The sequence below is a fragment of the Ochotona princeps genome, chromosome 4 (genome assembly GCF_030435755.1).
Source record: "Ochotona princeps isolate mOchPri1 chromosome 4, mOchPri1.hap1, whole genome shotgun sequence".
NCBI lineage: Eukaryota > Metazoa > Chordata > Mammalia > Lagomorpha > Ochotonidae > Ochotona > Ochotona princeps.
Window position 1 is genome coordinate 33,863,377 of NC_080835.1, and position 27,782 is coordinate 33,891,158.

General features: G+C 34.5%; 1 protein-coding gene and 1 non-coding gene across 2 annotated transcripts in view; one reads left to right on the forward strand and one right to left on the reverse strand.

The window, feature by feature from the left end:
• The window catches only part of LUZP2 (leucine zipper protein 2), a 252,311-nt gene that overhangs the window by 107,933 nt on the left and 116,596 nt on the right, over positions 1 to 27,782 (reverse strand). The window contains exons 4-5 of the mRNA XM_012927080.2: positions 16,400 to 16,462; positions 11,506 to 11,568 (exon numbers count right to left, since the gene is read on the reverse strand). Of these exons, the coding sequence (XP_012782534.2) occupies positions 11,506 to 11,568; positions 16,400 to 16,462 (126 nt within the window). The remainder of the gene's footprint in view (positions 1 to 11,505; positions 11,569 to 16,399; positions 16,463 to 27,782) is intronic.
• LOC131480257 (U6 spliceosomal RNA) lies at positions 18,116 to 18,222 on the forward strand. The gene has a single exon (XR_009245377.1). It is a non-coding gene; the product is annotated as a U6 spliceosomal RNA (small nuclear RNA).

Consider the following 27,782-nt stretch of genomic DNA (forward strand, 5'->3'; position numbering starts at 1 on the left):
TGCGAGCATCAGAATACCAGATTTAAAGATAATTACAAGGCAGTTGGCATCAAAACAGCCTGGCACTGACACAAAAATTGAAATGTTGATTGCAGTAGTAATCCCAGATTTTAACTCGTGCATCTACCTACTAAGCACTGAGAAACGTTTAGTTCAAATCACTCCATGGAGAAAATACAGTCTCTTTAACAAATGATGTTGCAGATATTGGATCTTTGCACCAGAAATATGAGACAAAACCCCTACCATATACTCTATACAAAAATCAACTCATCACGAAAAAATGGATATAAAGTTAAGACCAGAAACTTTAAAACTACTAGAAAAAAGCATAAGAGGATCATTATAATATGTTGACCTACACAGAGTTTTTGAAGAAAACCCCGAAAGCACAGGCAATAAAAACAAAAGTAGACAACTGGGATTAGTCAAGCTAAGAATCTTTTATACAGCAGAGGAAACAACCAACAAAAAGTCAACTGACAGAATAAGAATAAATATTCATAAACACTCATTTGATAAAGACAATATTCAGAATATATAGAGATCAAAAAATTTAACAACAATCAACTTGCTAAGAGATGAGGGTGAAGCACCAACCCTTTTTATTATAATGCAAACATAAGAAGTTTTCACAAAAATATAAAAAAGGAGACAGGGAAAAAGATTGTAAGGGAGAGGGAGAAGTGGGAAAGCAGATGTCATCATATTCTTAAAATTGTGTTTATAAACTGTATTGGATCTTAAAAACAAATTAAGACATTAAAATTTAGAAAAAAAAGAAATGCAAATGTGTCAATGTAAATCACTTTTTAAAAATGTGAATTTATATGAAATGAATGTATCATTTGCTTAACTATATGTTATGTATTTTATAATTTTTAATGAAGTAATAAAGAAGTGAAAATATGGGCAAAGTCTGAAAATGTGCTTTTCAAAGGATGAAGTACAAATGGCCAACTGACACATGAAAAGATGCTCATGAGCATGAACCATCAGAGAAATGCAAATAAAAACCACAACAAGATTTCACCTCCCTCCAGTTAGCATAGCTACCGACCCAAAATCTAAAAATAACACATGGTGAAAATGCAGAGAAAAAGGTAACCAAAGATGTTGTTAGTGGCAACACAGTAAACTAGCACAACAATCTTGGAAGACAGTATGGAAATTCTTCACAAATTTGAAAATCGATCTACCATGTGCTGCAATCATGTCAGTTCTAGTAATTTACACAGTGGATCTGTGTAAATCTACATATCAAAAGTTGTTTGTCCCATCCATATTTATAGCAGCTGAATTCACAATAGCTAAGATGTGAAATCAACCCACATGTCCAGCAAATGAAGACTGGTTTAAAAACGTGACCTATTTATCTCTATCTATGTATCTATCTATGTATCTATCTATCTATCTATCTATGGTAAGATATTACCATGCCAGGAAACAGAATCTGTTTTGAAACAAAATAAATATGATTGGAGACCACTATGTTTAGTGAAATAAGCCAAAACCCAGACAACTGGTGTTTTATGTGCCAGATAGTATCTAGAAAACAAAAGGGAATGTATTCACATGAAATTGACATCTTGAGATTGATTTTTGTGTATATTTCTTTTCTATACAAAGAAACTGTTATTTTTAATTTTAAATTTATGAATCATTATTTAGTGGAACATTAAAGCTGTAGCTCTAAAATAAATTGAAACATGTTATTTCAGCTATTAGAAAAAAACCACTAGAGGAGTTAGCAGTGTGTTACAGTAGGTAAAGCGGCTGCCTGTGATGCTCACCTCTCTTATGTGTGCTGGATTGAGTCACAACTGCTTCACCTCCAACGCAGCTCCCTGCTAGTGGCCTAACAAGAGCAACTGGAGACGAAAAGTGTTTGGGCTCTTAATTCCCAGATGCAAGACCTGGAAGATACCCTATGTTCTTGGCTCCTGTTGCCATGTGAATAGGTCTTTGGGGAATGAACCAGCAAGTGGGAGATTATATTCCGTCTATTTCTCTTGTCCATAAGATATGATCTATAAATCACAATACATTACAGTAAAATGTGGAACATGATTAAGATAAATATGACATCGTGGAATTGAAAGATTTAGCTTAATGTATAATTTTGCCACTAGCTTTTGCCATGATTTCAAACAGCTACTGTTAAGTTTTGTTGGTTTTGGTTTGTTAGTCTGTAATAATGGGAAAATATCAAATAACCTACTGGTCTATACAAGTATTTTGATACACAAATAAATGATTTTGAAACACTTGAAGCTTATGTTATCATATAAAAATTAAATCAGTAAATTATTAAGCCAACTTTGATTTAGCCAAACCTCATTTATCCAAAGATTCTGACTTTTAGAGCAAATTATTGGTGGTGAAGAGCCTTTGCTCATTAAAAATGTATTTAAGGACCAGCACGGTATCCTAGTGGCCAAAGTTCTCACCTTGCACGTTCTGGGATCCCATATGGGTGCCAATTTGTGTCCTGGCAGCCCTGCTTTGGGCCAGCTCCCTGCTTGTGGCCTGGGAAGGCAGAGGAGTATTACCCAAAACCTTGGGACCCTGCACACGCATGGAAAACCTGGAGGAAGCTCCTTTACTCCTGACTTCGGACTGGCTCAGCCCTGGCCATTGTGGCCACTTAGGGAGTGAATCAGAGGACAGAAGATCTTCCTTTCTGTCTCTCCTCCTCTCTGTATATCTGACTTAAAAAAAAAACACATCTTTAAAGAAATATATTTAATGCATGGATTTGATAAAGGAAAGCTAAGGGACATTTACACAAAAATTAAATCAAGGCATAACTGTGTCACACATTCCTTCATAGAATGACAAGCAATGTCAGAAAACAATCTGACATTCCTTGGTGTTCACACATGGAAATTCAGGAGCAATATTTGTGGTCTTAGGAACAGCTAACAGAAATACTGTGTTAAATTTCTAGAGCAAATGCCACTGCCAAATGATGTGATTTTGATATCTGAGTCTATTTATTAAAGATAAGAAGACACAGAGTGATCGCCCATCCTTAGATCCACTCCCTAAAAGTCTTTTGAATACAAGACCATTCCAAGTTGATGCTAGGAATTCAGAACTTTAACCTGAGTCTCCAACATGGTTCCTATCAGGAAGCGAATTACTTGGGCCATCTGTAGTGGTTCCTTGTGCTTTAGCAGAAAACTAAATCAGAAGGAGGAGCAAGATTCAAACCAGTTATCCAAGTACTTGCAAAACAATGACTTAACAAACTGGATATCAATATTTGTACTGATGTTTGAGCTTCTGAAGAAATGGGTGCATCTGATCTAACACTACATATCCCAGAATAATCACATCAGTATTTTGATAAAATGGCATAAATGCAGGATATTGGTATGGTTATCAAAAAAAAAAACTACAGAATCTTGACAGGCATGCTTGACCCATGAAGATGAAATAAGTTCTACCTAAACAAATAAACCAATGAATAAATAAACAAATTAATAAGATCTATGTTCATGATATTATTCTGCTAATAAATTTGTTGCACAAGTAGCTATTTTGGTGACTGTAAATATCTGACTTTTCTAGCCCCGGATATCCTCAATATGAAAAGGATTCCACAGCTTTTCCTGTCTTCATTATTGTGATAATAGTGGCATAAGATTAGATAATGTGTACCACAGCTGTAGGTAAAATGTAGTGTATTTGAGCTGAGGAAATAATACCCTAAAATAGTACTTTGTAGGCAAAGAACTTTAACCTGTAGGACTTTAGAGAAATCACAGAAGATTTTTATCTGAACTTGCTGTTTTCCTGACTCTTTAACTCCTCATAAAGGTTTTCCTCTTTCCTAGCATGAGTCACAAAAACTAGAATTCTTCCCCAAAGACAAATCACATAACCTAGAAATATCAACACACCCTTCCCATACTTTCCTGTGTTAGGGCTGGCCATAAAAAATAACGACTTCACCTACATACCATAAATCCTGGATCCAGAGGGGTGCTACCCCACACACAGGCAAAAGCAATACTATTCAGAAAGTCAAAGAGGCTCTAAACAGACAGGCTCCATTGGCATTAGCCTCCTTGGTCACTTATCCAACCACATTTCTACATTGTTGTCTATTCCTCAGAGATGCTAAGCATAAAAACAGGATTTCCCCCAGGTCTTTGACTATGTGTTTGAGAATTCTCAAGTCATATGAAATATTAATCAGTGGATTTGTTATGCTTTTCTCTTGCGAATTTGTCTTTTTACATTGTTGTGGACTATGACCATTGAGGTAGGAAAGAATGGCAACATAACTTCCCAACACTACAATTCATCTCATCACACATTAATCACTAAACTGTAATTACCTCATTGTAGTAATTTACTTAAGTTATCAATATCTAAAATCCTGAGTGACACATGATCTTATTAAATTGCTTTTATTTGAAGAATAACTAGAATAATTAAAAACTTATCACTGTGTGGGTCTGGCACAGCAGCTTAGTGACTTAAGTCCTAGCTGTGCAAGCACCCTGGATCCCATATGGGTGCCAGTTGTATCCCAGTGTCTCTGCTTCCCTGTTTGCGGCCTGGGAAAGCAGTCAAGGACAGCCCAAAGCCTTGGGACTCTGCACCCACATGGGAGACCCCGAAGAATCTCCTTGGTTTTGGCTTTGGATTGGCTCAGCTCTGGCTGTTGTGGCCACTTGTGGGGTGAAATCAGCAGATGGGAGATCTTTCGCTCTGTATTCCTTGTTTCTGTAAATCTGATTTTCCAATAGATAGAGAGTAATTAAACCTTAAACAAACTAATAAACAACAAAAAAAAACCTATCACTGTGTGGGAGATTCCATCTATTTTAGTCTTGTTTTATTATTGGTGATACAAATAGAGTGTATTGAAATTGAACCTGTTTAAATACAAGCATGTGAGGGAAAGAAGGGAAGATCAAATAATTCTTCCCATGTAAAACTTGACACAGGGGTTTAAACAAGGAATTCATACAAAAAAAGACAAGTAGTGAGAAATGTAAAGACAGAAAAGAGTAAAGCAGTAAGGAAATTTGACAAAATGAGCACCTGTAGATGTAGCCATCAGGAATGACGCAAGAAAGTAAGAGGATGAAAACAAGAGGTTAATGTAAGGATTAAACATAGGACTATTATGTTGAATTCTTATTTGTTCCTAGCTGCATGCCCTATCTCTGACCTTCTGTCAGCATGCTTCATTTAACACACCCAAACACTTCAAAGGCACATGTATTAAGAGTTGTCAGAAAGCTTGTAGAAATACGTGTTATGTAAAAGCTATGCAAAGATTTTTAAAAACTTCTATGCTCAAATAAATTTATCCCATTTCCCACTAACTCATTTGGAGTATATCATACATGCATATGCACATTCTTTTTATAAACCCAATGTCACACATGAGTCTAAATGGCTTTGAGAAGTATAATTCTTACATAACACTTAGCAAAACATCGTATACATCGTAGATGCCAGTTGTTACTAGCAGTAGAGTTTTTCTGATTCCACTGCTTCAAGATCATTCATGCAGATGATATCAATAAAAATGTTTCTTATGCATATATATATGTGTGTGTTGGTCTTATCTATCAAATACATATCATTTGTTAGTTTTATAAATGTATAACATAATAGAAAATAAGGACTGATATTTATTATTGTTGAAGATCGGGTCTTAGCAATGTCATATGTGAAATCTTCCAGGACTTGGAGAATGATAAGTAATTCTTCATAAACAGAAAATTCAGAAAATCTGCTATTGCAAAGAAATACATTTTGGAGGCTTCTATGTAAAGCTGAAGCTAATCGTTACTTGGTAGAGCATGAAAGGGAATTCAGAGGTAATTTCCAATTAAGCTAGGCAACATCTCTTTTTGAAAGCTTGGTGATAAAATCAAAATCTCACACTGGGAAATTAATAAACTTACTTTTCTGACTAGGGAATATTGTAGAATTTTTTTGAATTTTCTCAAGCAAAGTAACAACAGGCAAAGGAAATTAAAATACTTACATTTGGAGAGTTCAAATTATCCAACAAAAATGTATGATAAATAACAAAGATTACACAATCTCCCAAGCAATTAATTTTGCTGAATTCTTGTCTTTAGTAGTTTAGTTAATTGCCTAACTACTTATTTGTGTTCATTTAAAAAATTAATTTACTTAGTAGAAAAGCAATTTTTACAGGAAGAGAGAGAGAGAGAAATAGAAATACAGATCTTCCATTCTCCAGTTCAGCCCCCAATGGCTGCCACCAGGCATGACTGGGATGGGCTGATGTCAGTTGTTGACTCCATCTGGGTCTCCCGTGTTTTTTCCAGAAATAAAAATATTTTCTCATCATCCACTGTCTTCTCAGCTGCATGTGTAAGGAGCTGGTTGGAAGTGAAGCAGTCAAGATCTAATTGGCACTGTGATATGAGATGCTGGCCTCATAAACAGAGCCTTCGCCTAAGCACAGCACCGGTTCTTGTGTTTGTTTCTACAAAGATTATTCAAGATGAAGGAAATTAGAGTTAAACAGAATCTTAATTGTCTTAACATTTCCATTAAATCTTAAATTTCTCTTAAAAGTAAAGTATAATTGGGAATCAATAAAATTAACTAGCTTCCAGTTATCTAGTTAACTGGTAGATGCATGTCAAATAAAAGCTACACAGCTCGTTACAAGAAAAGCATTATTGTCAAAAGTGTAACACACGTGCATATTAATATTTGCATATATTCATTGGTAAAGAAAAGGTTAAGTTACCTTTGGCATACCCATATAATAAAAGGTAAAGAATTCAAATGCATGTAAAATATATGTAAACATCTAAGAACATCATGAGATGTTCTTGTATCTCATGCTGGATTCCTGAGTGAGATATTCATTTCTAGCTCCTTGCTCTGTCTCCCTGCTACTGGAGACTCTGAGTGGCAATAGTGTTGACCACAGTGAATATGGGAGGTTGTACTGAATTCCCACTCCTGACTTTGACCTGAGCTAGCTTTAATCATCACTGACATCTAAGGAGTGAGTCAGTGGATATGAACTCTATCTTTTCTCCTCTTAACTTTTAAAAAATCAAATTATGTGAAAACATATACATATATATAAATATTAAATATAGGCATTAATTACCAAGCAGATTGTGTCATGTAAAATGTACTAAAAAGATTATGAAGCACAGTAAAAGCTGTATTTGTGCTTAACAATGATTAAAAAGCAATGTATCGGTGCTGACATTGTAGCTTAGTAAGTAAAGCTGCCACCTGTGATACTAGCATCCCATATATGGATGCTTATTTATGTTCTGGATGTTCCACTTCCAATCCAGCACTTTACCAATGGGCAGATACTGTAGTGAAAGACGGTAAGGTTATTTGGGCTCCTGTCACCCATGTGGGAAACCTGAATGAAACTCCTGGCTTCTGGCTTAAATCTGACATCTCTCTCTTCCTCTCTCTCCTTCTCCCTCTCTTTCTTAACTCACACCTTCAAATCTGTGTTAGTAAATTAAGAAAACAACCAAATGACACATAGGTATTCTATACAGTATGAGCTCTAAATGGATCAAGGATACAAAGTTTTTGAAAGTACTTGCTCTTAGCAAGGGAACCAGGGTAGGGGGCAGAACTGGTGAGGGATATGGGGAGTCAACTAGGCTGTAGCTCCAACTGGTTTGTGTGAGGACTGAGTATGAAGTGGGTAGGATCGAGCTGGACTTCAACACCCGTTGCTTCACGGGAAGACTGGGCTGGAAACAGAATGGACCCAGCAATTACAACGACCAGCATGTACATAAGCAGATTGGTGTGACGGACAGTGTTGGAGTATGTACTAGCAAACTCACGCAAGAATCAGGTCTGGGATCATCTCAGATGAAGTTTCTTTGGAGATCCCTCCAACTGAACTGTTGATCTTAGAACCCCAACCATGAAGAGACTGTGAGCCAGTGGACTCTGAACAGGATTCATTGCAATTGGAACTGAGAGATTGGCAGCAATCCAGAACTGATGAACTATCAAAACTGAGCAGGACCTTCAGAGCGGGTCTCCCATTGGGGATCTGGGATGGGTGGGAGGTTGGGTGGGACTTTTCCCTTTGTTTCTCCCCTAACCCCAGATACAGGGAAAAATATTAGTGTGGAAACAATGGTATTGCCCACTTTCACCCTGTAGCCCTTGACCCTATGTACCCTAATCAATTAAGTAAGATTATTAAAAAATAATTTTAAAAAAACTTTTTCTTAGTTAAAAAATAAATGTTTAGTGTGTTATTGTGGTTAGTATATTTTCCCAAGAAAGAGCCAGCTGATAAACACTAATAAGAGGACATAATTCATCAATGTACAATACAGTCCTCAACATAATTTAGGATAAAACAATTTTAGGCTAAAATTTAAATGCTTTGGAAGCAAACATTGAAAGTAAATGTTTACATTCAGGAAAATCATCAAATTTATTCAACATTGAACAGATTTTAAGAGGAAACTACTCAAAATAGTATCTTCTAAACATCTCAAGTTTCAGCATATAATATTCAATCATAGATTTATTTTAAAATATACAAGGATGAACATCTGTGATCACATACTCTTTAGTGCAGCACACTTACACAAGAGTTTCCACTAATAGTGGCTGTAATTTTCCCTTTTACACATATTTATTAAATATGTAATATGTACCATTTATATAGAAGTAACAAAAACATCGATTCACTGTATTGAAGATCCATGATGAACACATCATACCAGAAAACCATTAACTGCTTTCCCTTCAGCACCTGTCATCATTTTACTTTTTATCATAAGATTTTATTTCGTATTGACACATGACTCTGTTTGGGCAGATTCTTTAAAAAAAATTCTCTTAAGCCTGAAGGACTTAAGGACTTTATCTCCTTTGTTGACTTCATACAAATGGTAGGAGCAAGTAAAGCAAATAGCTCATAGATATTTCAGCCATCTTCAAGACACAATGAAGAACCAAAGCTTAGAGTCAGAAAATCCATGAATGTGTAACAGAAAGGTAGGGGAACTAAAAAAAATCAAAGCTTGAGTATATTTTCATTGGTGAAAGTATCAAACAAACAATCTTGCTGGCATGATTCCAGATTTCTTGTTATTTAGGTAAGCATCCAGCTGTGAAACAGATTTTTGGAGGAACATATATGCATCCTCACTCACGCAACTTCATGGTGAACAAAGATACAGTTCTAATCTTCCACATGTGTGGTTCTGTCAAAATGACAGGAAGTAACATGGCTTTAAAATTATATGTCTAATTTTGTATTATTAAAGATTTTTGAGAAATCTTGATGTAGATGCTTTCTGAAAGCTAATAAACTATAAACTACAACTGACCAGTAAATTACAAGGAAGTAAATCATTAAACATTACTGCTTCTTAATTTCTTACCCTAAATTGTATTTCTAAAACGGACTGAGAAATAAAATCCTAAAGAATCCATACGTCTCATGGAATTTTCTATATTTGCATAAGTCTTGTACTATAATACTGGCGGTTCATAAACTCCAGGGAGCTGGGTTTGCTTTATAACAATTCTGGCCTTATTAAGTTACACTAATTCACTGAGAACAATTTCCTTGAGGAAAAAAACACACACGCCTTTTGTTTATTAATTCAACATTTTAAAATTGATGACTACAAAAAGCTAAGATCAGGTTCAATTTAAGAATTAAACACCTTGAACTCAACAGCATGAAATATTAAAAGTAGAAAGCAATTGCCTTGGGTTTTGAACTTTTATCATATCTATTTATCATATAAAATGAGCAGAGTGCTGGGTGGTGAAGGTTAGTAGTCACAAGTGAGAATTAACTCACAATTTGCTTGGGGTGCCCAGGAATACTTGTTACAAATGAAACCAATAGCAGGGAGCTATTTCAGAAACATCAAATGTCAAGATGGTTCCAGATTAATGCTTTGCATGGAGTAAGTATTTAAAAAATTTTACTTAATAAGAACACCTTCCGGGCAAGTGCGGTAGCCTAGCAGTTAAAACCCTTGCCCTGCATGTTCCTAGTTCCCATATGGGTGATGGTCCTAATCCCAGTAGCCCTGCTTCCTATCTGGCTCCCTGCTTGTGGCCTGGGAAAGCAGTCAAGGTCGGCCCAAAGCCTTGAGACCCTGTACCTGAGCGGGAGACTTGGAAGAGGTTCCAGGATCCTGGCTTTGGACTGGCACAGCTTTGACCATTGTGGCCACTTAGGGAGTGAATCAATTGATGGAAGATCTTTGTCTCTCCTCCTCTCTGTTTATCTGACTTTCCAATAAAAATTAAAAAAATAAATCTTTAAAAAAAATAAGCGCACCTTCCAACAAGTAAGCCACATATGAAGATACTTATCTTTGCATTAGAAACATTGCAAAATTTCCCATCCATTAAAAAAAACGGGTGGAAGTTCCTCCTTATTGTAAAGTTGACTTTTCATAGACTGGGTTAATATTTACAATGGAAAGCTTTTAAATGAAATACTAGGATTATTCACTTAATTAATAAATCATCTCAATTATGGTAATCACTAATACGCTACCTCTCTACAATATTTGCCAAAGTAAATATGCAAATATAACAATTAAAACACCTGTTTTTATGTCTCCAGATTACAAAGGAATAAAGAAATAAGCTGTGTTGTTCTCTTCCTATTGCTCTAACAATTTGCCACAAACTTAATGGCTTGAACAAGACATTTTTATTGTACTTCTGACATCTCACATTTGTGGATGTCAGAAGTACAAATAAATCTCACACGACTAACAAAGATGTAGGCATGCCTTGTTTTTTTTGGAGGCAATTGGCTTTTCATGATTGTTCACCTGCCTGTTTCTGGGACCAAAAACTTTCTTTTGACCTGGGTTCTTTGGAATAAAAACTGAAAAAAAAAATTAAAACCCACCTGGGTAATAACAATAACATTTCTGTCTCAAGATATCTAACCTAACCACTTTGCAAAGTCTCCTTTGCCATGTAAGACAAGTAGCTATAGTTTCAAAGAGTAAAGTATTGGGTATCATGTGAGACAATTCAGTCTTTTACATTGTCTCTTTTGAAGGATACTACTGTACTTGCATGTTTTGACCAGTTAATCTCATAAAGGATAGCATCAACAGCCAAAGAATAATGACTAAGAATGTTGATACTAAAGAAGGGTTTTATACATGGATTTTTTTTTCTTCAACACTGTAAGTTGTCAATGAGATGTATCTCTGGAAATTTTCTCAGCATATTCTCTATTTTATGTATATGTTGCAAAACAAAATACTCTATGAAATTAAGTTAAATTGTTACAAAGGGACTTTAAAGACTTTGAAATGCTTGTTGTATATTCAGCAAATTATTCTTAAATTTATTCCCATCAATTAAATGATAAATAGAATGAAGGTATGGTCTCAGACACATCTCTGATTTTTTAAAAAATTCACAAATTAAACATTTGACTTAATAAATATTGGGATATGATATTGAAGAACAGAGAGAGTAAGAACTCACCTTAAACAATAGGTCTTTCTTCCCATAACGGAGCTCTTTCAGCTGGGCTTGGATTTTTTTGGACTGCAAGAGTAGAAACAAGGATTAGCATCTTAGTTTATTTCAAACTGGGAGATTAAAATTCTTTCATATGACAAGAAATAAAATATGCAGCCAGACAGCACAGTCTCCCACTGGTTTGGAAGAGAAACAGAAGAGCTTAAGCTCCGCTTTGGGAGTCAGACTTCCACATATCCTGGACATAAAAAAAAAATTCTATTCCAAAAAGTCATTTTGTTAAAATGATGTTATTTTTTAAAAAAGTGTTCTATTTTTTCCAAACTCCACATACAAGCACAGGAATTTCTGACAATAATATATTTTAGATGCTGAAATATACATATATAATATATATAAAATACTTACATCAATATTGTGCATGTACACATACATTTTATCACATTTTTGTTTACTTAAATTAATGATTTTTACTATATATAAATTTAAAATGACAACCGTGATTGAATTCTCCATCTGTCCAGGAGGGATGGCACTAAGCCAAAATGGCAAGAAGGTAATGAAAATTGCTAGAGTTTAGATACTGTGATGAATGGTATTTACATATTTAAGGAAAGACTATTTAGGAGAGCTATTTCAGGAAAGAAGTGCTCAAAGAAGTCTCTCAGACATTTGGTGATGATCTTTAATTATGTCCTAATAGAAAATAATGATTACGCATCTCTAAATTTCTAGATAGATATGATCTTCAGTTGACTAATTTGGGTCTCAATATTTAATATTCTTTTTAGTAATTTCATTTAAAGACCTTAAATTATTGGTCCTGGTAGTTTACTCAGATGACAAAACAGAATAGATTTTCATAGTCACACAAATAGAACATAATGATAAAGTAACATTTGGAAGTGTAAAATAGTCTAGTAATTTTGAAATATTGTTAAGCCGTTCTTTTTTTATTATTATTAATTACATTGTATGATGTGACACAGGTTCATAGGTACTGGGATTCTCCCCACACCTCCCCAAACCCTCCCCCCATGGTGGATTCCTCCACCTTGTTGCATAACCACAGTTCAAGTTCAGTTGAGATTCCCTCATTGCAAGCATATACCAAACATAGAGTCCAGCATCTTATTGTCCAGTCAAGTTCAATGGCTTCTTAGGTAGACCCTCTCTGGTTTGAAGACAGAGCCAGCAGAGTATCATTCTGATCAATTAAAAGCTCCAACATACCATCAGCAAAAATTGAGCAGTTCTTACACAGTTGAACATGCATACTGCTTTACAGGTATTTACCTGAGAGGTTATAACATACTTTAAATTGTTTATATCATTTTTATTAACAATAGCCAAAATCTAAGAATAATTGGCAGGATATTAACAGTTAAAAAGTTAAGGAACTAATGTATACCATGAAATGAAATAGGAGTAGTTTTGAGCAATTTGAAGAAAAGTAATACAGTCCTAAAAAAAAAATCTAAAACAGGAAGGAATTTCAGAAATATTTTGACAAGGTATAAAAAAATAATTTGACATCTTAGTGTATAATTCTGTTTGATTTTTTTTAATAAAAATGATTAGGGGCACAACTCAAATTGTTAGTTAACATGGACTATGGTTGTGTGTTGAAAATTGTGTAAAAAGCCCAAAATACCATTACAGATGAAAGGAAATTCTATATAGTATATATGGTGGCGAATCCCATCAAGCATTACATTTGAAATATATTTTATTACATGTAAATAATATCTCAAATGAAGTTCATCCAGTTCCTTATCTTACTATACTTTTTCTACTACTTTATCTGAAGGGAGAATATTATTGTTCTATTTGTTGTTACATTCATTGTGAAGCCATAATTCTAAAAATCACACCCTGATGCTGTGAACACCAATGATTCCAGCAGAAACTTAAAAGCATGCCAAATGGTACACCACTGTAAGCTTTTCGGATCGGGTGCACACCTTTGCACAGACACCTAGACATCTCTGAAGTGAGCCTGCTGTGTTTCACAGTCTGCTGAATGAGGTTTTGATAACAAAATTTTGTTTTGATAGCAAAACAAAAATGAACCAAAACTAAATTGGAAAATTAGAAGAAAGCAACCAGGAGAAATGGGAGAGGCAAAGGTGAAAAGCATAAGAAAGTAGAAAAATTAGCATAGGCCTTTGACAGAACAGATCTGCAAGATGGAGTTGGTTTGGTTGCTAAAGGAACAGGAGGAACTTATTTCTTACACAGTTGTCAATATAGTTTCCATGGCAGTAATCCTAGTTCCCTTGATATCAAAAGTTAAGTGTCAATGTGGAATGTATAATTGCTAGGAATGTAAACAGCAATCATTGTGACTAGTTCGGTTAACCATAGCAAACAATAAAAGTTCACATTTGAATAATCAGTCCATTGAATTTCTAGCTGTAATTTTATTAAATATTTTATTATCTTTGATTATATTTGTAATAATTTGATCACCACCATACAATTTCCCAAATAACTCAAAATAAAGCTGTTTCATATAAAGCACTTATGTGTTATTATTTTTCTAAGACAACTATTAGTGTTTTCAGTAAAAGATAATTCTTTTATTTTTTCATATTTCAAATGAAAAATTATTATTTTCTCTCTTCTCTGTCAGTATGCTGTCCAGGATAAATTGTCTTTAAGAAAAACAGATAGCTGTTTCTTATCTTTGTTTCTTTTCTTTTTTCCTGCTTTTTTATTTTTTTCTTGTCGAGTCAATGCTGGTGAATATTAGTAGGGAATATCTTGCTACTGCATATGTTGCACATTGCTTGCTGGATTCTAATTATATCTTGTATAATTTGTGATCTATCTTTCAAGGATCAAAGACACCTTACCTTTTGAGGGCACCTGTGTGTAGCATGTAATTAAACTTTATCTCATAGTTTGAAATCATTATTAAAACTTCAACCACTGCATTACTCACTGATTCATTTGAAAAATATTCAGTGTTCAAAAACATCAAGTTGCCTATTTTCCTTTAATATATTAGCAGTATTTTGCAAGTTAACATGCTGAAAGGAATAATTTACTAATTTAGATATAACTCAATTGAGAATTTTTGTATTTTCTTTGTCATGCACATTTGAATAAAATTTAAAAGTCAATTCATTTGAGCCATAATACTTTCACCAATCTCTAATAAATTGAAATTTCAAATGATAAAGTTAAGAAGATGTGAAAGGTGAAAAAGATGAGGACAAAGGTAGCCATAATAGAGAATATTTAACTAGTCTTACTCAACCCAACTAGGAGATTTTAATTTAACCTGAGAACTTTCCTCTGCATATATATATATATATATATATATATATATATATACACACACATATATATATATAGAGAGAGAGAGAGAGAGAGAGATACACAAATAGATATTTAGGCCATATATAGGATATATATATATATATATATATATATATATATATATATATATATACAGGCCAAATAGTAGTACTTCCATGAAATAACAAAGACAGTCATTGTTGATAGTAACTGGTAATCTACTAAATGTCAATAAAATATTTTATTCCTTTATAAGTACTAAAAGCCTAGGCTCATTGATCTAGGAAAAATAAGTTCCTTTTAAGCTTCTAAACCAATAAAAATCATTATTATTTTGGTTTTTGGTAGTAATGCTGCACGAATTAATTAAATTTCCAAATATTACTCAGAAATGTATCTATAAAGGCAAAAATTTGACTGCTTCATTACTCCAAATGTGAAGCTATACATTTACTTTGAAAATCAATAGTAACAGGATAAATTTATGAATTGCAATGCACCTATTGGAATATAACTTAATACATGAAAATCATATATTAATTATTTATCAATGCAAAAGTAAGATTATAGAATAATCATATTATCCTATGGATTGACATGAAAAAAATGTGAATACTTTTTATGACTTTAGGAAGTCATAAAGGTAAATACATTTTTTCTGTAATGACAGTGTATTTCAACAGCCTACTTTCTTGCTCATTGTTTTCATCATGAGCATTGTGAGAACCCTGGGAACATGAGGACTACCTCAGAATGTAGCTTCTGTCTAGATATCATTGAAACAAACTTTTATTTCAGGGGCTATCATCCACTAAATAATATTCAGAACTTGCACAAATCACATTTGTATTATTTCTATAACCTAGCAAATATGATTCACATATAATCTATCTCTGTCTAAACAAATGGAAAAAAATGGAGTGAAGGAATACAATGATCTGATCCACACCCGTGCTGTCTGATATTTTATCCTGTACTGCATAAAACTTCAGATTCTATTGTATTGACTTAGAGAACTAAACTAACCCAACTGTGCTTTCCTCCACTCTCCGATAAATAGTCATTATGGCACTATCACTATTTTTCCAATACTAGTATCAGAAATCAGAAGTCATGAGCTATATTCCTACCTTAAACTCAGGCTCATGAAAATATACATTTATTATAGAAAGGTATTGTGTTAGTTAAACCTGACTTAACCAGAAGTACTTATTTTTACTAAGAAAGACATAACATGAATTTGTAATATAGCAAGTGTAAGAAATAAAGTTGTTTTATAAGGTTTATGGTCAATCTCTGAATTCTTATTCCTAGCAGTCACTGTCACTCTAAACTTGGTAGAATAGCTTATGTTCAAAGCTATAGTAAAAAATAAAAAGGGAAAAATATGAATGAACTTTAAGGCATTTGGAAATCCTGATATTACAATTAAGGAAGCAATTTAGATAATTTTTTCATTAATATTTAGAATTCATTGTATTGTCTTACTCAAGTTTGCATTTGTTCTAAGAAAATAATATAGCTACATATCTGTGCTTTAACAACCTGATAATAAAGCTTTTAGTTACTTGAAACTGGAAAATTTACTCACCTCTTCTGCATGAATGCCACACAGCTTGTTTCCTGACAATAGTTTATTTTTCAAGCTTTTATTCTGAGGAAAGAAACAAAGTTTTATGGCTAAGAAGTGATAAATATTAAGGACACTTTTGATTATGTGAGCATCACAGTTGCTCTGCTCACAAATTTGACCTTCATCATTGACCTGAACAAAACTGATCCAAATCCAAAATGTACAATAATGTTCGTTTAACTCATTTAAAATTTTTGAAGGATTAGCATTAACCTTTTTCATTAAACAATGAAACTACTTGATATTTTTTTTATTTGACTATTTCTTATATTTATGCAGGTGGTATCATAAAATAATGCAAGTTCCCAATTAGAAATGGATGGCAGTTTCTAAAAGCAACTCTCTTAAGCTACAGGCATTTATTGCTAGTGTCATCCAAATGATGGTCATGGTCTACCCTTTCATCACACACCCCGGTACTCCTCAGAGGCTCAGCGTTCTTTGAATGCTATAGCGTTAGAATACTCTTAAATTCCAAAGGCCCGAATTTTACGCCCAAACGGTTCCTTGATGCTCAAAAGCATTTTATTTTTTTTTCCTGCAAGGCCGCAAAGCTGTGCTCTTTCTGCTGAATGTGGGTACAGACAATTGTGTTAACTATTTCAATAGGTTGCAATTGACTAATACTCAAAGACAAAGGTTTGTGCCTTTGGCATCTCATAACCCCTTAAGTCTAAACTCTCACAGGTATTTAGTTATATTAGCTTCATCACACCCATTATTTTCCTTCAATAATCCAAGAATAATCTAATGGACACCTGTTAATTTTGTAAAGCATACTAAATTTAAATTTTATACTGGCTCTACAGGAGTAAACAATGCAGTGGCAAAGTACATCTTATCTTCAGTGACCCTAAAGAAAGCCAATCTGACGCATCAAAAATGAATTGAACTATATTTAATGAGAAGAGGGCTAGAAAATTAACAAACGAATATATCAAATTTGAGAGTTCTCCGTTTACAATTCCCTTCTGATCTGAACATTATCATTTCCCATGCTGCTTTTTTTCTTTATTACAGTCACAGTTTGAAAGAATTCTTGGTCTACATTTTCCTTTTTAGCTGAGAGTTGACATTCTAGAATGTTCAATTAGAATGTCAGTGTCATTTACTATTTTAATCAGTTGGGAAGATTTCTTGATTCACTCAACAAATGACATTTTGAAAATATTTGCAATCTTCACAGAAAGAACAATATCATAATTTAAGAATTTGATCTATTATTTCTAACTTCAACTCAAATGTGTTACAATGAGAGAATACACACTAACATGACCTAAGAGTGTTGTGTTGTAAAAATAGTAATTGAGACAAGATGAGTAAGGCATACATAATAAGATTTATATTGTAATACAGACTTTGCATCTGATTAAAATATACATTTATTGCATTTATTACTCTCTGAAAGGGAAAAGGACTATATAAGATTGTTTTTTAAGATTTGTTGATTCTTTATTTGAAGGGCAGGGTTTCAGAGAGAGGGAAAAACAGAGATCTTCCAGTTGACGGTTCACTTCCCAAAAGGCTGCAATAGCCAGAACTAAGACAATCCAAAGCCAGTAACCAAGAGCTTCTCTTGGGTCTATCTTACAAGGCAGGGCCAAAAGACTTAAATCATCTCTGCTGCTTTCTCAGACCATAAGCAAGAAGTTGGATTGAAAGCGGAGCACCCTTGTGGTCACTTCGGCAGCACATATACTAAAATTGGAACGATATAGAGAAGATTAGCATGGCCCCTGCGCAAGGATGACACGCAAATTCGTGAAGCGTTCCATATTTTTAAGACAAACAAACAAACAAACAAATGTTCAGCACCTTAATTGTCGACAAATGTCTTGTTAGAGTTACAAGTCAGTCTAGATTACCCTAAAATCTGCCAAGATCAGCAAAATTATACTTCAACACAACAAATGGCTAACTACTAAAATGAAATTGACACGAGACAGCTGAATGGTACCTTATAGCCATTTTAAGGTATATAGCAGTCGGTTCTGTATATAAAACTAAAACTGAAATGTCAATGGGATAATCATAGGTTGTGGTTAAGAACTTGCTTTCTTTTTTTTTTTGTAACACACTGGTGACTCACAACCATGTCAATTCCATAATGTTGCAAATTGCTGTTGATGTTATGTCGGGACTCTTGGTTGAATGGGATGATATTCTGCCAGCTCTAACAATGGACCAGAAATGGTCTCCCCAAGAGACTGTTCAACCCATCTGGACAATAAATAGCTGGACTTTATACTTGGTATATGTTTCCAAGGAAAGAATCTTGATTGAATTTGAACTGTAATACTGCATCAAGGTGGAGGAATCCACCAGGGGGGAGGGGCATGGGGGGGATTCCCAGAGCCTATGAAACTGTAACATAATGCAAAATAATTAATAAAAAAAAATGCAAAAAAAAAAAAAGAAAAGAAAGCGGAGCACCCATGCTTTAAATGGCACTACAGTCAAAGGATTAGCCCACACACTGTGATCTTGGCCCCTAATGTTCACAATCTCTACTCCACCCCCAAAGGAAAATAAGCATGTGATGTGGTGGTTATACAGGTTTACAATGTAAAAGAAGTTCATTATCTGCAAGTTTCTCAGAATGTTTCTTCTGATATTGTGGATGACATTATTCTCTTAAATTTGTTTAGCAACAGAATGTTTCTATCTTATTATATGAGATATAAAACTACAAGCATTAATGGCATTAAAAGAATTGTAATTATATTAAGAGAAAATTACTATTACTTTAATGTATATTAAGAGACTAAGGAACACTTTATATGCTTCCTAATGGATGTCAAGATTATCACAACAATGGAAAGGGATGGGACTTAACTCTGAGTACAAAGAAATTGTGGAATTATAGATTTCTAGTCAAGAAGCTGTATTAGAGTGTCAATTAGTCGACAATAAAAAAAATAGGAGATAACAAGAGAGGGATTCTTGCTACAGTAACTGAATGGGATTCTTCCTCAGGGCTACACAGTAACTGTGGAAGATGAGGGACTGGATCAAATTTCGATAGCAATGATGAGACCATTTTTCCTACATTGATTTAGAATTATGCTTGCTATAATTCGATTATGTCGGCCAAACACTAGGCCAAAAAACCACCTGCATTAGAAATTGACCAAGATTGTTTATGAAATAACTGTCATCAATCTTTTTTTCCCCTCAGCTAAGCACTCTCGGCTTCATTGCAAAGTGTGCATTTTTCTTAAAGATTTTAATTTTTTATGTTAATCTCTGTTTCCTCTTGATATTAAGTGAAGTAGAGACCAAAGTTCACATTTTGTTTCTAAAACAAACATCCAGCTACTTGGTACACGAATGATTAGAAAAGATAGCTTTGTGTGCTGAAATATCGGATCAAACAGATTTCTTTTCAAAACTGATATGAATAAATAACACCTTTGGCCATTATGTGACACTAAGAACCAGACCAACACTTTTGGTATAAATAGTTATACATCTAGACAAAATCTATAAAGCAAATGTTTCAGGAATTAGACAACAACCACTGTTGGTCCTGGCACAATAGCCTTGTGGCTAAATCCTCCCCATGCATGTACCATGATTCCACATGGGCATCGGTTCGAGTCCCAGTTGCTCCACTCTCCATCCAGCTCCCTGCTTGTGGCCTGGGAAAGCAGTGCAGAAATACCCAAAGTCTTGGGACCCCACACCTTTGTGGGAGATTCAGAAGAGACTCCTGGGTGTGGATGTGATCGACTCAGCTCTGGCTGTTGAGGCCACTTGTGAAGTGAACCGGTGAACAAAACATCTTTATTTCTGTCTGTTTTTCTCTGTGTAAATCTGATTTTCCAATCAAAATAAATATTTTTTAAATACACTGCCAGGACATGAATAAAAATTAATAAAAAGAGAAAAGAAAACACTTACTACAGTTGCTATTATTTTTTACATAAGCATGTAAAGGATCTTCAAAAGAAAATGCACGGTGATAAATCACACAGTTCACATACACACTTAGTATCAAGACAAAAACCTAAGTTATTGAGTAAAGATCCCAGAAATAACTAATTTAAATACAGAACCAAAATATTCCTACCATAAATGAGGGAGCCCAGGGCTAAAAGCAACCCACAATCCCTTACCAGCATATAAGCTGCTATTCCTTACCAGTTCACTAAACAGAGCAGGATGGAAAATCCTGGTAACAAATATTCACCAATGAGCAATAATGAAATTTTGACAGACAAAATTTTTGAAAGGGCACCAGTAAGATTGCTCCACGTTAGCTGATGTATACCACATAACTTGTTCCTGAGAGATGATGTGCTGAAAACTCACAAATTATGCCTAGATTTAAGATCTCAGCAGCTAGCTCAGAGCTTATCTCCTCTGACTGAAATAAAATTTCACTTTGGCTCTAATTCTTGTGTCCTGGACTCTTCCCACCAGTTTTCCTATAACATAAAGACTCCTCCAGAACACCTTTGCAAAGTTTAAAAACAAAGATTCAAAGGAACCAAACTGAATGTGTGTCAGCTAATGCAATAAAACTTAATATTTCTAGAAGAAAACAAACTACAGATGTCCAAAGTGTGATGCCGAAAATTCAGGAGTCATTCAAAATTATTGGAATCAGGCAAGAAAATCCACAAATCAAGGAGCAGTAATTGGAATAGAAGAGGTAACTGATTTTAAAATAGATTCATATTTACGTATGATGAAGGATCTTCCCGTTTCTGTACTGATGAATAAGGGGCTTTTTAAATTATCATGTCCATCTTTTATAATTCAACTTATTCTCATTTGAGCTTTTTCTTTGTGAATAATTATCCCTTTCTTGTTATGAACTGTTCCACTCTCTTTGGAATTTTATTTTTATAGTGGTTAGTTTTTCCAATTTTAGACATATCTGCTTTATAAAAAAGTGTATAGACACAAGTTTCAATGATTTCACCTTTGAAATACCCACAACAATCATGACTGGGCCAGGCAAACGTAAGAGCCAGGAACCCAATGCAGACTTACTACATGGACTCAAGTACCTTAAGCCATCACCTACTGCCTCTCAAGGGGTGCATTGTCAGGATATTGGAGTTAGGAGTGAGGACTGGAATTTAAGTATTCTAATAAGAACTGTGAGCAACCAAATAAATCTCTACTCCAAATGCCTGCTTCTATACATGCCAACATTTTTATTTGCAGTGCGTATGACATATATGACAGTGTTTCAAAATGTGGACAATGAAATTAAAATACTTATTTTGAAACAAAATTTTGAAATACCAGCATATTATTTTTCATTGTAAGTCTTCCGCAGAAATTTATGATGTTAATTCATACTTACAAAAAAAATGCTTACCAAAGTAAACTGTGCTTTAATTTCATTTTTGCATAGTGTTTCTCAGATTTACCCATTTAATGTACATCATTCTTGTGACTGTTGTATGGGCTAATAGCCTTGAATGTGCCGGGATGCCATATGAGCTCCGGTTCTAATCCTGGCAGCCTTGCTTTTCATCCAGTCCCCTGCTTGTGGCCTGGAAAGCAGTGGAGGATGGCCCAGGGTCCTGGGACCCTGCACCAAAGTGGGAGACCTGGAAGAAACTCTTTGCTCCTGGCTCTGGATTGGTTCAACATTTGCCATTGCGATCCCTTGGCAGTAACCCAGCAAATAGAAGATTTTTCTCTCTGTCTTCTCTACGAATCTGCCTTTCCAAGAAAAATAAATAAATAAATCTTTAAAGAAATGTTTATCATGAAGCTCGGCGTGAGAGACTAGCAGCTAAAATCTTTGCCTTGTGTGCGCTGGGATCCCAGATGGGCGTCAGTTCTAATCCCAGTGGCCTTGTTTCCTATCCCAGGTTCTGCTTGGAAAAGCAGTGGAGGATGGCCCGAACCCTTGGCACTCCGCACTCGGGTGGCTTCACCTGGAAGAAGCTCTAAGCTCCTGGCTTCAGATCAGTGCAGCTCCGATTGTTGCGGCCGCTTGGGGAGTGAATCATTGGAAGGACAATCTTCCTCTCTGTCTCTCCTCCTCTCTGTATATCTGACTTCACAATAAAAATAAATAAATCTTAAAATATATATATTTATCATGAAGACCAATGTAGCATGAAGGGGTACCTTATCAAATTTCCTCTTTAGGAGAATACAGTGACGGGAATTTTAGATTTTTCATAAATAAATAAATGTATATATATATGTATTCATGTACATGTAAGTGTTCATATATAAATATATATAGAGAGAGGGGAAGAGAAATATTTATACACACATATACATTCCCACATGGGGTAAATAAGAAGCTAAGTTTCAGGCAATATATTATAAAACAGAAAATTTACTGGATGCTAAGTATATAAGTGCATTTAAATTAACATGTGAATGTTTATTTTGTGCCATTCATTATACAAACACTTCACATATATTTTTTCACTTAAGCATTACAGAAGTCATGTGAGACAAAATTCTTAAGCATCTCTAATTTTGAAAACAACAAACCAGATATGGACAAAAATGTGTGACAAAATGAAGTTTGTCTTTCAATTTAGAATTTGCGATGCTTGCAACTTCTACTTGCCAGTCCCATTAGTAATGAAATAACTTATTATGTAACTTCACCCTCAAAGCGGTGAAAAGCAATATACATCTGCTATGAAATCATTAGGAAAGATGAGTTGATGCACTTGTAATTACACCCAAGGAAGAGCAAGCACATTATAGACAACTGTTATGCCAGTGAAGCTCTATGTAACACTAGAGTGATGGATCTATATCACTTAGTGCTTGTCCATAACTCAGAATATTTAGCACCAAAATTAAACCTTAATGTAAATTTTATTTGAGTTATAACGATGTGTGAATATAGGCTTATTTACTGTAATAACATATCACCCTTGTGTTAATTCTTAATAGTGAAAATGGCTATGGTAGGGATATATTGAAGCTCTATATTCAATTTGATTGTGAACAGAAAAAGGCTCCAAACAACAAAACCTATCCGAAAAATAAAGTTAACAAATGAGCCAGTTCAATGGGTTAATAAATTAAAGCAAGTAGTGATACAGTAAAGATCTAGAAGATTAGGAATATTTTCACACATACAGATTTTCAAAAATAAAAATATTTTAAGCAAGGAAAATTTACTCTGTTAGATATATTTCTCTTTTGCATTTGCACACTTATATATAAAATCTATTTACTGCAATTTTAATATATTTTTGCAAAATATTTTCTAAGATGTATAGCACTTAGAGAACTACAAATAAACCTGCTATATGACCTAGCTATCACACTCCAAGGAATATATTCAAAGGAAATGTAAACTGTATATGAGAAGGGAATATGCAATACTATATTTACAGCAGCACAATCTACAATAGCAAAAACATAGAAACAACCCAGACATCTATCCAAAGAAGAGTGATTAAAGAAACTGTGGTATATCTACTCCATGGAATATTACTCAGCCATTATAAAGAATGAAATTATACCATTTGCAACTAGATAATGTCAACTGGAGACCACTATGCTCACTGAAATAAGTCAATCTTGAAAGGAAAAATACCATATGTTCTTTCTGATATAAGGCAGTTTGCATGAAAATCCTAAGTTCAGTAACCCTTTCCATACTGTTTTTGCTACATCCCAAGTGTTTGAAAATTTTGTTTTTATTTTCATTTCTTCCAAATATTGTTTTTCTCTTGCTTAATTCATTGCTGGCTCATGGTTTGCACAGTGACATCACTTTACCAAAGAGGCTTTTGCATTTTCTTTTTCATTTCTTCATCGATACATTAGTTATTGAGTAAGTAGCATGTTGTTTAAATACATGATGCTGTAAATTTTTTGCTTTATCTTCACACCTCTTATTGGCTTTGTTTTGTGGCTTCTCATTTAATGGAATGTATAATGATGGTGTAATAGATATTATCATATCTAGAAGTAAAGTTACAATGCAGTATTCATCTCCAAGGCCAATTCAAAGATGGACTCTCAATGAAACTGTTGGACATATCTAAACAATGGGATGCTGGGTTGTCTGACATTGTCTGTACCAGCAATGTTGGGGCACACTTAAATAATAGATTGATGGATTTATGGCTTATGAAGGACTGTATTATTGTAATATTTTAGGAAAAAATCAGGCAGGGAGTGGGAATGTGGGAAGGGGTTATGGAAATCCCAAAACCCATGGAATTGTACCATAAGATTCAAAATCTATAAAAAACTGTTGTAAAAAAGCCATTTTACTTTATCAAGGTTATCAAAATGATAACAAATATTTTATTGCATTTAAATTCATATTCAGAATCCATGGTCTAACTCTGGAATCCCTGTGTCAAAACTGGGCCTTCTCAGTGGCTTAGATGAAACAAAGGACAGCGTAGCCAGTTGCACATGGAGGATACGAAGGTGCATTAGAACCTGCAGAGAATACATACTACCAGAACAGAGGACAGAGAACAGAGGACAACGAATTGATCAACTGCTCCAGCCAAGGGTTGGCAGTGAAAATCTAGGTAAATGGAAACTCTGAGATGCAGTATGTCAGCCAGTGGATTCTGGAGAGATTCCATTGTGCTTAGAGTGGCAAGATGGACAACAGTTCAGAACTGTTGAACTCTCAAAAACCACTTGAGCAGGACACTCAGAGCAGGACCCACATTGGGGACCCTGTGATGACTGGGAGGCTGGTTGTGGCTTTTTCCCCTTATCTTCGCCCTTCCCCCAGATACAAGAATGAAAAAAGAGAATGTGGCAACAATGACCTTACACACTTTCCTCTAGCTCTTGACCCTTTGCACTCTAATCAACTATGTCAAGATTATCAATAAATTACAGAGAAAAAATAAATAAATTCATATTTTCATTGGAATATGTGATGATTATTATATGACAGGAAGCTAATTTTTTGGAGATTTCTTTTTTAGTTGGAAGATCAATAGAGACAGGAGGAGGGGCAGAGAGAGACAGAGAGACAGAAAGATCTTTAAACAACTGATTCATACAGCAAATAGCCACAACATTCAGATCAGGGTCATGCCAAATGCCAACAGCCAAAAACTCCATCCTAGTCTACCACATGGGTGTAGTGATCCATATACTTGGGCCATATATCACTACCTTCCCACACACATTACAGGAAGCAGTATTGGAGTCAGGGCAACCAGGCCTTCAGCTGGCATCACTGTAACATAGCGGCATCCAGGCTGTAGTTTATCCTCTTAGCTCCACAACCTACAATTGTGCCTCATGTTTCTACAACTATATTCCCATCCAGAAAGAATATTTGTGTTGTCTAAATGCTTGGATGGTGCATTAAAATTCTTTATTATTTAAAAAATTATTTAATATAAGACCACTTTCAATCTTCTTTCTATTGTATCACTTAAATCCTAAAAACAAGAAAGAATGAATAGCACTAGCTTTGGCCATGAGAATTACATGAAGTAGGACCTTGACAATCCCTTACACATTACTCACTTAATCCATCCACTGTCCAAACGAAGAGAAATTTTCAGACAATTTATGTCCTCTCCCTTGCTTAAATTTCTTGTAAGGACATCTATCTCAACTTCACTTTGGGAGGAAGAATAGCAATATTTACCACTTCTTTTGAATACAATATTTTGATAAGAACTGTTATCCACAGTAAATCAGAAATTTTTAATATAATTGAGATTTAAGTGAACTACTTCATTAAGTATTTAAAATAAGCTCAGAAAATTTGATCATGTCAAATGATTAATGTCATATAAAGCCAGGTGAGGACACTGACAAAGCTTAGGTGAGTCTCAAAATTTCAAGACAGACAAAAAATATAACTTACATCCAAACAAATATTTAAGCTGCAGCTTCTATTTTAAAGAATCAAGCTAGTAAAAAAATATTACGTGCTTACACACACACATACATAAAGAAGTACATCTGTGTACAGCACAGTTCCCACAGTTTGTCTTAGGAGGGATTTTTGTCCTGTGAAGCAATTATTGCCCTTGTCTGAGTAAACAAAGCAGTTTGTACAAGATAAACAACACATCTGAAAGTACCTATTCATGCCTGGAGCGCTGCCACATAGGAGGAAAAGAAAACAGGAGACTTTCTCTTAAATCCCCCTAAAAAAAAAAAGGATTGGAAAGTAGCTGAAAATTATCCAGCACATGATGGCAGCACCTCAGTTACAACAAACACAGCTTTTCCCCTCTAGGACTTTATAAGCCAATCCAGTGTATGTTAGGGCATGAAAAGCATGGTATAATCTTGAAAGATATTAACATAAAACTAATCTGTTGATAGACAAAGCACCATAAGGGCTTCCTTATAAGCCAGCAGATCTCAAAATGTTTTTTCTTGCCAATGTCATCAGTATGACCTTGGAAATACAAATTCTCAAGACTCAACTCAATAAAAATGGATCAAATCATAATTTCTCTTTTCTGGAGGGAGTGGTGGCTAGCTAAATGGATGTTCAGATCTTCAGGTAATTGTACATCTCATTCAAGCATAAGAAGCACTGCTGAAGGCAAATGAAATACCTTGCCCTGGATTTACATAAAAAGAAATTAATAGTCATTCCACTTCTGGTTGTATGTGAACAGTAGAGACAATTTCGCTAAATCACAGGTTTTTTTGCAAATGTTTTAAGTTAACTTCTCCAATCCTTTCACCATTGCCACATACCCTGCCTGATTATAAATCATGCAGGTTTTCCAACTCAAAAATGGCTATTTTCAAATGCTTTTCTAATATCATTGCTAAGCAACATTCTCACATTTTGGAAAAGTACATCCATAAATTTTCAGAGCTGCAGTAATATGATGGCACTATTTTTCATGATGATGGGAACACAACTCAAAAAACTTTTAACACAAGGCTTATATTGTACACTGCTCATGAATAATAAATCAACTACCTGGATCACATTTTGAGCATCCACATTCATAGCCATTTCCTTGATAATTGTTAACGGACTTGGAATTTCACATTGCCCCTACTTGGCTTTCAGTTCTGGCTTCCAACAACTCATTCAGAATTCTTCAGTCACAAATAGGCCAACTAGTATTTACCATTCAGTTTTTTAGCCTGGAATTTCCATAGAATCTCATATTGAGTTTAGAGTTGAAGGAACACTGTTTTTCTATGAAAATAATGATTTGTAGTATACTCATTAGTACTCATTATCTGCAAATCTGAAGGCAATTTTTTCAGACAATTTTTATGCATGTTTATGTTATTTGTTTCTCCCAATAGCTTTGTGTGCAAAGTACAAAAGTATCTATATTCCCCAGGAAATAATTAAGACTCTTTTTTTTCACAATAGTATTGGATAGCCTTACTTCTAAATACTTATTTTATGTAGATT